General features: G+C 42.1%; 1 protein-coding gene across 2 annotated transcripts in view; it reads left to right on the top strand.

The window, feature by feature from the left end:
- Positions 1–15930, top strand: part of EEF2K (eukaryotic elongation factor 2 kinase) — a 50187-nt gene that overhangs the window by 24352 nt on the left and 9905 nt on the right. For both annotated transcript variants that reach the window (XM_034782929.1, XM_034782930.1), the window contains 11 exons: positions 945–1005; positions 2016–2053; positions 5848–6019; positions 7199–7348; positions 9465–9597; positions 10374–10501; positions 11010–11205; positions 11523–11590; positions 12230–12307; positions 13146–13208; positions 14565–14699. In XM_034782929.1, coding sequence (XP_034638820.1) covers positions 945–1005; positions 2016–2053; positions 5848–6019; positions 7199–7348; positions 9465–9597; positions 10374–10501; positions 11010–11205; positions 11523–11590; positions 12230–12307; positions 13146–13208; positions 14565–14699 — 1222 coding nt within the window. The remainder of the gene's footprint in view (positions 1–944; positions 1006–2015; positions 2054–5847; positions 6020–7198; positions 7349–9464; positions 9598–10373; positions 10502–11009; positions 11206–11522; positions 11591–12229; positions 12308–13145; positions 13209–14564; positions 14700–15930) is intronic.

Here is a 15930-nt window from a genome sequence, read left to right as displayed (position 1 = left end):
CTTCTTGTGCATTTTTAATAATGAAAGTGCTGAAATAGCCCAATAAAAAGAGCAGGGTCTGGTTTTGCTTCCCCTGAAAGCTGTGCTGTATAGGCTATCAAGGGAAGTAACTTGTAGATAGAATGGCTGGGCTGGCATGGTTTTTGAGGGTGGAGGAGGGAATCTATCCAGGCTGGTCAGGAAAGGCAAGCTAGAAACAATCATGTGTTGCAGATACAACGGTCTTGATTCTTAGTTAGTCCATTCCTGTGCTTGGGACAGGAGGGGCAAAGCCACGTTTGTGCTCCCTATATTTTAGGGTTGTGCAGAGGCATGCCCAGCTCCTGGTGTAAGATTTAGTAGCCTCAGGGCTACTCTAATTTATGCTTTGCTTCTCAAGGTCCCCTGTGGACCTTGGGAGGCAGAGAATAGCCATAATCCAGTGCACTCAGGTCATACCCCTGTTGTGCCACCAATCCACCCCTGTGCCCGGGCCTGAGAGCAGGGCTGGTGTAGAGATCTTAGGCCAGCTCTGCCCCAGCCAGGGAGGCCCCCTGTGAAGCAGATATTCTCGGAGGACCATTTTGCACCCTCTATACCTGGCAAGAGCAGCCTGGAGGAGCTTTAACATAACAGCAGATCAGGCCCATTTTGTAGTGTGGACAGGGTCTTAGTTTCGGCTGCAGAGTTTACATGGGCTCTGGAGTAGAGGGCTTTTTGTTGGCCGAGCCACAGAGTGTCCTCAGTATGGCCCTCTGAGGAGGCCATTTGCTAGTTTTCTTTCCTAAATCGTATATTGGCAGCCACGTAGATTTGGGGAGTGGAGAGGCTCAGAGTTCTGTAAGATAGAGCAGAGAGAAGAACTTTACATCAACTCCCCAGTCAGCTAGGATCAGCTGTGACACAGGGGAAAGTCTTTGGTTCCTTGTGCATTTTACTAAGAGGTGTGAATTCTAATTGTGCAGGTACAACGCAGTTACTGGGGAGTGGGTCGAAGATGAAGTTCTCATCAAAATGGCTTCACAAGTAAGAGCACATTTGTCTCTGTCTTTTCTATTAAAATAGTAGTAGTAGTGGGGGGTATTTATTAGTTCCTTCTTAATATAGACTAAGCTAGGGGAAGGTGCCTAGCAGAGGTTTTTTAACAGGGGTTTCCAAGCCTCAGGATCATTCTCTTCATTTTATTCCTCTGCTTTTCCTTTAAGGGTCTGTGCACAGTACTCTTCCCTTCACTGGAGTAGAGCAGCATGTAGGGGCAGCTCTTCCCCAGCCCAGCAGCAGCCATGCAATTGCCAACCAAAGACAAGTGACGTGAGGCATACACTCCCATCCAGGAGTTCAGCATGCTGCCTCCTCAGCACTCCCCACTCCTGCTGGCATGGGTGTTTTGAGCAGAGCCCAGGACTCTAACCCATAGCCCACTGCCTGGCAGTCTGGCCAGCTTTGTCTTTTTGAGGTTTCCAAATAATTTCTGCTCTTAGGGAAAAAAACTGCCTGGGTTTTCTGCTGATGAGGGTAGGACCACCATCACCTACCACTTAAAACAAGGAGTCACTTGAGAAGTTTGGGGAGCTGCTTGGTCCATGTTACTGCAGAAGTGCATGTATTTAGAGTGGTGTCAGTCTGCAGGTCACATTGGACACCCAGGGCTAAATTTGGGAATTTTGAAGTCAGCTGTTTTGGGCGGTCACAAAAAAGCTAACTCAAGCCTGGACAGATATTTTGAATCAGACCTTAAAGAGCAAAAACCTGTCTGTCCTGCAGAGATATTAAAGATCCAAAAACTGTTAAACCCACTACTTTTCCTTAGAAGAGGGAGATTTTCTCCAGGCGCCTTTCCCCAAATTCCCCTTCCCCTCTACTTGGGCCAATTGGTTACCACCTTCCATTTCAGAGAAGGATGCATTTCAAGCTGTGTTGTATGTGGGTCATTTGTGAGGTGCTTGGGTATCTTGCAGGAGGAAAGGGGCTGTGGAAATGTCAAATACTGTTAATCTTTAACTTTATGGCAATGACTGTCTTTGGATTTTTTTCAGCCCTTTGGCCGTGGAGCAATGCGGGAGTGCTTCAGAACGTAAGTGTCCACTTGCTTTTTCTTTTTGGCCTCCTTGTAGCATTTCCTGTAGTTGTGAGTGCAGCAGTTTTAATGTAATTGTTCTCTCTGACATGGGGGAAAGGAATGCAGGGAAAAAGTAAAATTCCCTGCTGGGTGAGAGCATGGCTGGGTGGAGAACCAGGCTACAGTCCCAGTGGGTTGGCCAAATTGTGCCTGGCCTTTGCATGGGTTTGCAAGGAAAGGAGGACAAGGAGCCTTCTAGCTATGCTCTCTGACAGAGGCCAGGCCCAATTGCAGTTGTCTCCTTCTCCCTGTATCTTGCCGGGTTACTAGCCACAGCATAGGGAACACTACAGAAGGGACAGCGTGCTGCCTTCTCCTAAGGGATAGTAGAGTGAGTGTGCTCGGGCAATGCAGTGAGCATGCTTGGGGAATGCTGAGATTTGAGGCATGATCTCTCCTGGAGCACTCTTGGAACAGTAGCTTTGAATAGTCCCAAACAGACATAATCAGTTGCTTTTAATACTTAGATCCATAAAAGTTAGGGCTGGAACTTGCCTCTTCCACCATCTGCTGTAGCTTAGCCGCTCACACAGATGTTCCTAGAACAGTGGGTTACCAGTTTGCTGAAACGGTCCTGAATGGGATGGGACTGCAGGGGTCTGCAACTCTTGGAGGGCAAATGCAGGCCCATGGTTATGCAGATATAAGGGGGAGGAATAGCTGGAATCAGGGGAAAGAGATGCCCAGTTCTCACCAGAAGCCTATCGTGCTGAGAGTTAAACGTGAATCAGATGCTATAGAACAGTGGTTCCCAAACTGGGGTTCGTGAACCCCTGGGGGTTCGTGAAATGTTACAGGGGGTTCTCAGGAAAAAATTCCCTGATGGCGGACAGCGCAGTCCCTAGGGACCCCAAGCAGCACTTTGCCAGCAGCCTGGAGCCCCTGGACTTCCAAGAGCTAACCAGATCAAAGCAAGCATATCTATCACACTGAGGAGATTTAAACTTCAAGACTCCTTATAAGAAATGGAAAGGGAGGTGGATATTTTTTGCTGTTTTTAAAATTAAATAGGCAGCTAGTATTGTTTTTAAAATTATTATCAAGAACAAATTTAAGCTTTGTTGTAACGTGGGTTTTTGCGTGGACTGCTCAAGACCTGAATGCTTATGTAGGAGGAACTCTGAGTTGGCTTCTTAAATACCTTCATGCTGTTTCACATCTGATACTTCTTGATGAAACATAGGAGCCTTGTCTTATAACAGGCTTATTCAAAGTGATACAAGCTACAAAAGTGAGATCTTGGAAGAGAGTTGCCATTTTCATAATGTAATACAAATACAGTAATGATAAATAATAATAAATAGTGTGTAATAAGCATGACATAAAAACAAATTTTATATTTCCAAGATCACTACTTTTATTATTTATACTCTAGTGAAGGAGAAAATCCCTGGAAATATTCATTTTTAGGAGGGGGTTCGCGAGACTTGACATTTTAGTGAAAGGGTTTGACAGGTTGTTAAAGTTTGGGAACCACTACTATAGAATAATCACCATGACTGTGTTCTAAGCAAGGTGGAACTGGAAGAAGAAGAAGAATCATTCTTCCCAGTAAGTGAAATTGCTGGATGGGGAGGGTTTCTCTTTGGTCAGAGAATGTTTGAGGATACAGCTATATGTACCAGCACCTTGCAGTAGATTAGTTTGCACTAGAAAAGAATCCCCTCCCTTTCCAGTCTCTGGATGCTAATGTCTCCTAGAAAGTACACATGTGCGTGCTTCAAGCAGCTCCCCCTTCTCTCTGACTGCTGGATCCAGATGATTTGGATTTAACATCTGGTTTCATTTACGGGGAGAGAGAGAGAGAGAGAGAGAGAGAAGCTTCCAAATGGTAGCAGCTCAATGTACTGAATATCCAGGTAAACAGGACAAAGTAACTGTTAAACCCACTACTTGGGCCTGAGTGGATTTAGAAGCAATGCAAACAGTTTCTGTTCATGCAAAACCAGATGCAGTGGAAGCTTTGGAAGCAACAAGTCTTAGTCTGTCCTGTTTGCTTTCAGCTCTTGTTTGTAAATGACCAAATTCCTCTTTGTGTCCCTGGCCTAAAATACTGTAAATGTAAATTGCATCTCACCATTATGTCACTACCTCAAACTTTTGTTCTTAAACAAGTTTCACATGTGTGTTTCTTTAGCTTCCTTTCTCCTGGATTTTACAGAGTTCATTTACAGTGGTTCGTTGATATTTCTCATCCATGAGCCTCTTCTTTTATGTCTTTATGACTCAGGGAGCTCTATTCTGATTGCTGTGCACTTGCATGGAGATCTTTCCCCCACAAATTTTCACTCAGCCGAATGGCAGCAAGGTGCTTAGCAAACAGTGGAGAATGCTGGCTGCAGGAGAGCATGAGAGCTGGCTTCTCTTTGGAGGAAGAGATTGATTCCCTGGAGAGCCACGCTGCTCTGAAATCCTTGTTCAAATTCTTAGAATCTTTCATTTTTTGCCTGTTTACCCCTTTCTTTGAGGGCCTGTGTCACAGCCAATGTCTGTCTGTCTGCCCCAGCAGGAGTGTGGTGGGCTCCCTTCCTGGGCAGCAGTAGCTCTCCAATATTTTCGCTCTGCACTACTTGCCAAGTAGTGCAATTTTCTCATGGGCTCCCCTCCACTCCCAACGTGTTGGGAAGGAGAGGAGTTTAGCTGGCACTGCTTGGCTCTCAAAAGTGTCATTCTGCAGATCACCAAAAAGGTTCTGTGTACCATCGCTGACCACTGGTCATAGTTTGAGAACCACCAGGAGCTAGCTGGACATGACTTCAGACACTACTTTACCTTCCCGACCTCATCCTCCAGACTGCTGTTGCTCACCCCCAATTTTGCCAGAAGCTTCTGCTTCTGGTCTGTCTTCAGATCTTTTGTCATCAGCTCTGTTAAATTAAATCACCCAGCAGAAAGACCATGTGCACCTTCTTTCTTTCTCCCTAAGCCCCATATGAATAGGTATAACACACCCTACTACTGGCCTACTGGGGAAAGGTGAAAAGAGCGAGCGAGTGGCATAGAGGTCCCCAAACTCAAAAGTATTGCCTGTGAGGCCTAGAAACCTATTGTTTTCTGGTTGACCTGTATTTTGGGATCCCCTGCAGCCTCCCATGCACTTGCATTAGTTGGCATCCAGCAGTCCCTCTGCGGTCAGTCTTTCTTTCTTCACTCTTAAGTGTTTACATCTTAAGGACTTATATGTTGACAGAGCTTTAGAGGTGCAGCAAAAGGATTCCAATCTGCAACACCTGTTCCTCGCCATAAGATGACTGAGTAGCTATTCTTGTGTTATATAAGCAGAAGTCTGCCCTTATCAGAGGAGAAAAGGGCTGTTTCCTCTTTGTTAAAGTTTTAAAATCACCTTTAATTTTCTGCAAGACAAAGTGATTGGCTTAGAACAAGTGCTTGAGACAAGCACCATTGACTCATGCATTGGTTTGAGATCAGAAGGGAAGTGAGAGGGTAGGGAGCAGTACTACATAACAGCAGCCGAGCCATGTGTTTGTTCTGCTGTGTGCAGGCTGTCTTTTAGCATGTTGCAAAGCATTCATGCAAGATGCTGCTTTCTCCCTCCTCCTTGATATGTGCTCAAACGTCTTTTTCAGCTCGAATATCTGTTCAAACTCATTAGTCAGATCCCGATGTAGGTTGCTGTTGAGGGAAGAATTTGGCACATTGAATTTTGGTGTTTTGGGAGGCGAGGGAATGGGAAATATTGAATCAAAGTTCTCAGTTTCCCTTTTATCTGCAATTTCTTTGCCTTGCAGGAAAAAGTTGTCCAATTTTTTACACACTCAGAACTGGAAAGGTGCATTTAACTATGTTGCCAAGCGATACATTGAGACTGTAGACAGGGATGTATACTTTGAGGATGTCCGACTTCAAATGGAAGCAAAACTTTGGGGAGAGGAGTATAACCGGCACAAGCCACCAAAACAGGTACCACAAAGCACCAAGCGAACCAATGTGCAAGAAATTGTTTTTCTGTTTTAAGGAGTGAGTTTTCAAACCAGTTCCCAGGGATTTATCTGTGCAAATCCCATTAAGGTTAATGCCAATTAATTGCTCAGATAAAGCCGTATGGCCCACGCTGAACATTTTTCATTAATTGTTTTTATGGTAGTTGAATTTTAACAAAGAAAAAGTGCAGAAAGCATTCATGCTTTCTAAGGGCATTGTATGCAAATACTTAACCTACCAACAGAGAACAGCCAAAAGCAAAGTTAAGGCATTTTAGTCAAGATTTCTAGACACCTGCTCCAGGGATATCTCCGCTGTAGCGAGAACCAGGAATGCTACAAAATGTACTTCCAGCTGCAATACATTTGTGTTTGCCTAGCAAATACTTAATAGATGGTATTTCAGAGGAGGCAAGAACTTCCCAAACATAGATGTTTGAGGAATGGAAAAAGGATCTACCAGCAATGAAAATTAAGAGCCATATTCTGGCTTTGGAATCACATGTATGGCTCTGAATTTACTTTTTGAGGAGCAGACCATGCATATCTGAGGGTGCAATAGCCCTTTATTGCTAAAGAGATCTTTCCCCCATACTTCCAAGTGATCTTCATTTTGAGCGGCAAATATACTGGTCATCAGGAGGTTCTTCTGCAAATTAATCGGCTAGATCCAATCACTTAAAAAGACCAGTAATGGTTTCTCCTTTGGAGGTAGGGGTTTCTAAAATCACCCTAAATTTGTGAATGGTAAAAGACAAAGGGCAGGTCTTCACTCCATTGCTGTAGTGCATGCACTAGTTACTGCAAATTGTATGACACGTCCATCTATGTGTGAGTGTGGGTATACAGATTGTTCATAAGAGACTTTGGAAGTCCCCAGTAAAAATCAAAAATCAGTGTCTGCTAAAAGCTTTTCTGAAGGATTTTTCTTTTGTTCTTTCAAGCAAAAATAGAAGTGAGTTGGTTTTCAGGGACTGCTGCTGCTTTATGTAATTCTGCCAGCAACCCCAAAAGCACATGACTCTTAACTCTCATTGTTAAATAAACAAGTCTTTGCAACTGTTCATTGCCAAAGTTTGCTTAGCTGCACAATTCACCTGCTTTCTTCTTGATTTGAACGGAGTGCTCCTTTGTCAAAGTTTCTTGCTTCCTTTCCCAGGTTGACATAGTGCAGACCAGCATTATTGAAATGAAAAACAGACCTGGAAAGCCCCTCTTTCATTTGGAACATTACATAGAGGGCAAATACATCAAATACAACTCAAACTCTGGATTCGTACGAGATGACAACATTCGCTTGACCCCACAAGTGAGACTTTAGCGCTGCTCGGAGTGCTCCCTGCTTGCTGCAGGGATTTGCTTGGCTTTACTGAGAGATCCACTTGTTTTTGCCAAGAAAAGACATTGCAGATTTTCAAGGATGGTGCAGAATTAATGTATCCAGTTACAGCACAGGCTTTATCATTTAGAGCCTGATCCTGCAAGATTCTGAGTGCTTCCTGAGGATTGCCTAGTATACTCAGGTTACACCGGCTTCAGTGGGAGTTGAGGGTGCTCAGCACCTCGGTGAAAGCATTCAGCACCTTGTAATATTGAGCCTTATTTTAGTTATCTAACCTTAGCAGGGGCAGATTTTGCAAACTCAGATTTTAAAAGAAATAAAGGGTTCAAGCTTTAGATTCTGAATGGTATTCTACTAAATCAGTATACTGGATAAGAACAAGGGGGCAGATACTTGGCTGGTGTAACTCAGCATAGCTCGGTTGTCTTTGGCCAATTTACACCTGCTGAGGATCTAGTCCATTAATTCCAGCCTCTGAATAAGTGAACCAGGAGTTGTTTCTGTAGCAATAAAGCGGCTTACTCAAATAAACAAACAACCCATGTGATCCATGTAAATCTCATGGTTCTAATAAAAGGATTAAAACAAATGGTAGAAAGCGCCACACAAGCAACCTTTTAAAGGTTTCTCATATTCACCTCGTTGCTTAAATGTGGATGGAGGGTTTTATGTCTTCCATTGGCTTTTTGTACATTGTGGAATCAACACTATTCTTTCAGAGGTTGGGAACAAAATGTTTCATAAGATTTCCTGCACTGAAAATGTTTAGCTAAACAAAGTGCATTATCCTCAATGAAAAATATTCACTAAAAACAATGGTGTAAGCCTAAAATTAAATACAGAGTCCTTCTGGAGGCCTTCCCAGGAGGTGCCAAATGTCCCAGCTGTATGCAAAAGAGCAGGATTCTTTTTGTGCTTGGAACACTTAAAATGCAATATTTAAAGAGCCCAGTCATACATTTTGCAGTCTTAATTATGTTCCTAGAGCCAGATCACCGCACCTTATAGGACAGCTCACACAAGGGGGCCCTAGAGAAAGGAAAGCTCTGTGAACATGCTTACATTTCCCTTTGGCACTTGGGGAATGGGGTCTGCCTACCCACAGAAGACACAGGGGTCTGCCCCCAAAACTCCATAGCCCTGAGATCCAGAGGTGGAGGGCTGTTTGTGTTGAGCCTCTGTGACTCCACATCCTGCTGCTGCTCTCCTTAGTTCTGTCCTTCGCAACAGCTGTCTCTGAATTCCACTTTTAAAGGAGTAGGGCTCCATCGGAAAATAGAATTCCCAGTATGGGAGGAGGGAATGATGCTTATCCCCTTCAGTTCGCCCACTTGGCCTTCCCATTCTTGCCTCACAGCCCATCCACTCTCCACTATGTGGGGTCCAGGCTGGAGACATGCCCCCCTTTCCATGTTAGAGATCGGCTTACAAAGGTTCCCCTCCCCATGTTGGTCCTGGGGAACAACCCTCCCTTCCCCAAGTATTTAATTTTAGGCTTACACCATTGTTTTTAGTTAATATTTTTCATTGAGGATAATGCAGCTTCACATACAATCTGCAGAGTAATGTTCAGCCAGACAGTTTGCCAACAATAGACTGTGCTTCTTTCCTGCCTTTGAGTTAAAATTAAAGGCCACATGCCAAATCCTTCTGGCTTACCTACACAAGCTGTCCTATTGACTTCCTATGAGTAAGGCAACCAGGATTTGCCACCAAGTGTGGTCTTGGATTGATTCCCTCTCAGAGGGCTGTACCCTACATTTGCAAGGGATGGACTCTCTTGTAATAGGACTTTTCCATCTCTAGCTATTATCCTTATATTTACACTGGGCCTAATTCACCAGTGGCTCACTCCAACTTTACACTGGTTTATCAGGTTTATCAGTGGTGAATCAGGCTCAGGATGTCATAATGAATTGTCTTTAAGGTGTCAATGAAAAAAATTAAAATAGAAAAATAAAGTCAGGTATCTTGTTGCTCTCAATAAAATGAGGATTAAGTTTCCTAGTTCACATCCTGTTTGCCCATTTATATTGTCTTGATTTCCTTCTCCATCACTTAATTATTTTACAATTCCCTACAGGCCTTTAGCCACTTCACATTTGAGCGTTCAGGACACCAGCTCATTATTGTTGATATCCAGGGAGTTGGCGATCTTTATACAGACCCTCAGATCCACACAGAGAGTGGCACAGACTTTGGAGATGGCAACCTAGGTAAAATCAACAGTGCTAGTTAATATTTTTATGAAAGCTTTTTCTCCTTCTGAGCAGTCTGCTGAGCAGCACTAACATGGGTATGAGGAGTGCAGGCAAACTTCTGATGAGCAGAATACGAACAACTGGGAAATTTCCACCTCCAGTGCCTGCTAATTTGTGTCATTGTGTATCGGAAGGTACCCCAACAACCATATGTGAAGCTCTGGTGGATTTAGTTGACTCAGGATGGCTGTTTTAAAAAGAAAAACATTTTCTGCATCCTGCCAGCTCCAGTCTTAAACCAGCAAAGTTATGTAATTAACAAGCTTCCTGCAGTTGAGAGCAGTAAATTCCCCGCCAGATCACTAGAATGCATCCAGCAGAGTGGATGGAGGAATAACCTTGTTTACGCTCCAGTTGCTCTCACATTCATATCTGCCTAGAATTTGTGAGAGTCTTTTGTATGGGATTGAATTTTGCCCTGTTTTTTTAATTGTTTATTGCACTATATCTTACATTCATTAGAGCCAGAGCTTCTAAGATTTTAACATTTTTGCAGACATTGATTTAAAGGGATGATAGAGAAAAGCTATCCGAGATTTTAAAATAGAAAGTGTGTGTGTTTGTTTTGGGGGTAGTTCTATTTTAGGCCGGTAGTATTTTAAAATTGAAAGATGATCAAGAATATTGTAGCATAGCTGCATGAATAATTTGAAGGAAGGCATTTAGGGCTTCTAAAATCTAATCTCTTGTTAATAAAATATTCCTTCACTAAATTCTTTTATTATCCCCAGGTGTACGGGGTATGGCTTTGTTCTTTCATTCTCATGCCTGTAACAAGATTTGCAAAAGTATGGGACTTACACCTTTTGATCTTTCACCTAAAGAGAAGCATGTCTTGGATCATAGTAACAAACTGCTTGTAAGTTTCTTTGTGCTAAGTGTAAAATATAATAGTTTGATGCTGAGTTATCCACTATTGGTTCCTAAATTGATGCTGTAGAAATGAGCATGAAACCCTATATCATGTTCATAAAATAGATCTTAAAGCACCCAAACCATTAATGGTTTCTGAAGATCATGGTGACAACAGATAATTATGGGAACAAAGACTCAAATTGCTCATTCTTTAATTGAACAAAACTCCAATTGTTTTCTACAGGAATTTTACTTGATTAAGGAATGCAGAATCTGGACTGTAATTTTGGGGTGAAATTCTGGCCCCACTGCAATCAATAGCAGAACTCCCATTGACTTCAATGGGGCTAGTATTTCATCTGTTGTGTGTTTTTCATTAATACATACATATATACATATATCTATATGTATGAGCCCATTATTAAATATTTGTGTGTGTTCATATACACACCGTATTCAGAATATAGTGAAGGAAAGCATGAGTGATAGGATTTTCATGTTCCTTTACCAAGGAATCTGCTCAGACAATTGTACGTGGCACAGAGGAAAAATGTGGCAGTAGCCGGGTGAGAACGATCTCCGGTAGTCGGCCGCCTCTGCTTTTCCGCCTGTCTGAAAATTCTGGAGATGAGAGCATGAGTGATGTGGCATTTGACTCCTTACCCTCTTCTCCCTCCTCAGCAACACCACATAAAATGGACATGCTTCGTGAGTGAGCCATCTGCCTTCTCTGTATACAACTTTGTGAAAGTTAGTTTTGGGCTCCTGGGCGTTTCAACAAAAACTGATTTTAATTTTATTGAGTGTCAAGTTTTATTTATTCCAAAAGCTCCTCTTCCACCATCGCCATGTCTAAACACATTCCTGCTAAGTAATAATAGAACCAAAAATATGTCTGTATTTCAACTTAATGAGGTGTTTTCATGAAAACCCTTTAATAGAAGTAAGATTATGTTACCCACAGCTCCTTCCTGACATATCATCATCTATTTCCAGAATAACAAACAAAAATTTATTCTTCTTAGACTGGCCTGTGTTCAGTGAAGTGGATAACTTGGTTCACAAAGACCACGATCATCTTGATAACCAAAGGGTAAGTGGTTTTCTGAAAAAGGATGAGTTTGCAGTTGCTTCAGTAAATGATTCTTTAAAGGACTGCCTGTGGGCATCATTCAGTAAAAACAATAAAAACTGTGTGCCTGTCCTCAGTGCTGTAGAAAGCCACATAAGCTGTATGCACCAGCTGTCCCTAATAAAGGGAGAACATTTCATATTTTAATCAAAAATATGACCGTTTATTCACTCTGTTCCTCTAGAAGTTCATTTATGTCCAACACATTTTAATGCAAAGTAAAGGTGTCTATCCATTTCCTTGCACCAATGTCATCTGTCTGGGGCTTGTGCATGCTTCTGTGGTGTGAAAGCCAGATAACATCCTCATGGATTGTCTCTGTGAATGCCAGTTAGAAAAACTCATTTGAAAGAACAACTACAGGCTCTTTAGGGTATTTTCCTAGTCTAGGCAGAGCCTTCGCAACTGAGACTTCTACTCCTCCTTAACTGGACACAAAGCATCCAAAAGAGGACACACACACACACACAAAGTCAACCTTCCTCTTGGCCTTCATTGAAGTTAGTGGCACTTTTGCTTGAGTGAGGGTCTGCAGGATGAGATCCTTACAAGAGAATATACGGATACTCTGATGCTGTGCCTTTATTTGGTGTTTTGTAGGACTCTGAAAATGGTGGAGACAGTGGGTGCCCCAGTGAAAAGAGAAGTGACCTGGAAGATATGGATCATCGAGAAAGGGTAAGGATCTTTATTTTGGATTTAACAAGGCCTCGTGGGGGCCCCACTCCAATTGAAGTCAGTTTAGTAAAAGAGTTGATCTGACCTGTGCAATGAGTGAATGGACAACAATTGGAAAGATGTTCCCATATGTTTTAAAATAGATTGTTCAACTCCAATATGTTATTGCAGTTGCTTGCAGGGAAAGAATATTTCCAATATCGCCTTAAAAATACTCCATGTGATTGCATGTTTCTTGAGGTGCTCTGTATTGTGCTTTACAATCATGCATTGTGAAAGGTTACTTGTTAGAATGAAGATCTATGAGTATGGCTCACTTTCAAAGACCACCACTATCTCACCACCTGCTTTCCAGGTCTGCTGCATGTTATATGACGTGAGTCATCACACAGGTTAATGTTGCAGTCAACTATTAACATACTTGTACAGAATTTCTATGGGGCTGTTGCTTACTCTGATAAATCATAAACGTTTAAAGAAATGTTTCCTGTCTTAAATATTTTAAATAGCTTTTTGGTTGGTGCAGAGCAGAGCAAATACAACTGTGCTTAAAATTTTGTCAGATCTTTTGCAACAAAAATGTAATCTTTGAGGAGACAGATGACATTTTTGTCTGTCTAATGGAATAATTCAGATTATAGGATTAAAGTTTTGGCACGAAGTTTTATCAATTCAACAGGTTTCTTTCATAGATTGCAACATAATTGGGGGGGGAAACAATACAAGTTCTTTTCATCATAGTCTCTGTTAATTTTGCTGGTAAAAAAAATTGTTCCTTAGCAGTGGAAGGAACACACCAGACATAAATTAAATGATACAAATCTTTACATTAACATAGGGCCATTCAAACTACAACCGAAGACGTGAATCTGACGAAGACAGTTTGGGAAGTTCTGCAAGGGTAAATAGAGCAGAAATCTCTGCAGACAATAGTTTACCATTCTGGCCTATTTTTTTTATCTGTCACCTAACTTCACATGACTACATCAAAAGTTAATTTTCTTTCCTTTTAATTGCTGATTAAAAGTTTATATTAATAATTTTCACCTATGTTGTTTCCCTTTTCTAAATTTCTCAATGAGAGAAAAACACTGTTGTAAATAAACCCTCTGTGACCACTGAAAACAGTCCCTTGAGTAAACTAATGATTCTGCATGAATTTCTCACTTACACAATTATGTTTTTGTTTCCTTTACATAACAAGATTTGATTTCTTTTCTGTGCTATATTTGTTGCACTGTGCCCTAAACATGGTTGGATGATCTTTTTTGTAAAGCCTACAGTTCTTGAAGTATGTTGAAATAGCTGTTGGTGCTATGCATTTTCTCTCTGATTTTAAAAAAAGGATCTGTTTTCACATTTTTACAAAATGTAACTTTTATAATAATCTGTTTATTAAAGGTATTCTGTGGTTATAGAAATAAAACCGAGGTCATATATTGAGCAGAAAAAGGAAAAGAGATTTTTGACATCAGTCAAAAATTACTTTAAAGGTTCTAATTAGAATTTCAGAGTTCTTGCAATGGGTTTAGTTGGAGGAAATTAAAATAACTTTAATGGACTGAAATTCTACATAAAACATGTATTATGAGATTTTCTTTAATAGGGATAATTTTGTATGGTTTTGCATTGTGCTAGTGATTCCCATCCACCCATGGTCGTGAAAAATGCAGTTTATTAAGAAGTATTACAGCTATTTAGTTACAGTTTGAATGGGACCAATCTAGCAAACCCCAGCACACGTTTGCCCGGACTCCATAGCGTTTTTATTGAGAGGATTTTAATTTTCCCCGATACTGCTGAGCATGAGCCATATCTAAAATGCTATTATTTAAATCCCCAATCCAGCAAAGCACTTAAGCACATGCTTAACTTTAAGCATGAGCAGCCCCATTGACTGCAACAGGACTATTCACATGCTTGAAGTTAAGCACAGGCTTTGCTGGATCAGGCCTAACTGTGGTGCCTTATTTTAGCTGCTGTGATTTTAAGGTTGCAAAATGTGAAGGTAATTTTGTTTACTGCCTTAGTGTGCTTAGAAATGGAGAGCTGCTCTGAGATTTTGGTGAGAGAAGTGATTATATTTTTGGGTAACTACTAACATGCCTTTTTAAATCAGTACCCTAAATTAAAAGGTTTGCTAGGAAAACAATAGCTTTAACAGACACTTCAGTTTCTGAGGGGTAACATAGTTAAATGTCTTGACGCTGTTTTATTTCAAATACAAGTTATCATACAAGTTTGTGGGTTTTCTTAGGTCAGTGTGGAGAAGTGGAATCTCTACAACTCTTCCAGAGTCCACGTCCATAGACCGTCCTGTGTTGCAGTGGAAGTTCAGAGACTCAATGCACTGGAATTTGAAAAGAAAATTGGGAAATCCATCCTTGGGAAGGTGGTGATGGTTCTTTTAATTCTGTTCTTTCCGACTTGAGAAGTATAATTTATTATTGTTTATATAGTAACAACCGCCCCCTCGACGAGCTGGCAACTGTACAGACAGGCAAAGAGCAATGTTGATATATTAGGGAGAGTCCATAAGCCATTGGGCAGATGGGGTGGGGGCAGTCTACAAAAAGCCCCAATGCTTGAGATCAGTTCCATGTCCCTTTCCTCATGTGGAGTTTATTACTGAACAGAAGATTTTAAACAGCTCAAAGTAATAGAAAATACTTGGAGTGGAATCCTTTCCCCATATAAGTCAATGGGAGTTTTGCCCTTCATTTTGGTGGAGCCGGAATTTCAACCTTGGTAAGAGACCTTTCCCACTTTCTGCAGGTGGGAAGGGGGATGACACATCTCTCTCCTCTGCACTCCCCTCTCCAGATAGACCTTTCTTAGCTACTATAGTGTTCCAAACTAGAGATTCTGTGTGCTAGGGCCTCTCCTGTTTGCTGCCCTACATACAAGGCAAAAAGCCTTATATTTGATTTCCTGTAGGACAGTGCTTTCTCCTAGTCATGTGCCCTGCAAGCACAGCTCTTTGTTTTAAAGGGCCCAAGGACCGTAATAGGTGCACTGCGACTTGCACATGTGCCCCAGTGCTCTGTTAGAGTCCCACCAGGTCACAGTTAAAGGCACATTGGTGAAGCAAGGTGGTGGAAGCTTGTGTGACAACTGCCTCCTTGCAGACCTGGGTCTTTTAGCTCAGGCAGTAGAGACTCTTAAACTGCTATGTGGTCCAGCCACTAGAGGAAGACACTGTGTAAGTGAGGTTTACAGTTGCTGCTGGCCAGCCTATGTCTGTTTTATAGACAAAACAGAGTCTGTTTGTCCTGAGGATTATCAGACTGGCTCCCTTCACAAGCACTGTGCGCGAGAGTGAATTTAATCACTTGCTTTCTTCACTTCCTCCCTCCCAGTATACTTGTCTGCAAAGCAGTTAAGCACATGATTAATTTTAAGCCCCAATCCCCTGCCCCAGGACTGAGCCCCCCCCCAAACCCAGAGCCCCTTCCTGTACCCCAAACCCCTCATCCCCAGCCCCACCCCAGAGCCTGAACCCCCAGTTCAGAGCCCTGACCCCTCCTTCACCCCAGCCCCGAGCCTCCCCTCAAACCTGGAGCCCCCTTCTGCACCCCAAACCTCTCATATCTGGCCCCAGCCCAGAGCCTGCACCCCCAGCC

This window comes from Trachemys scripta, chromosome 10 (genome assembly GCF_013100865.1).
Source record: "Trachemys scripta elegans isolate TJP31775 chromosome 10, CAS_Tse_1.0, whole genome shotgun sequence".
Lineage (NCBI taxonomy): Eukaryota > Metazoa > Chordata > Testudines > Emydidae > Trachemys > Trachemys scripta.
Note: the sequence above shows the minus strand (reverse complement) of the source record. Positions and strands in the feature narration are given on the sequence as shown.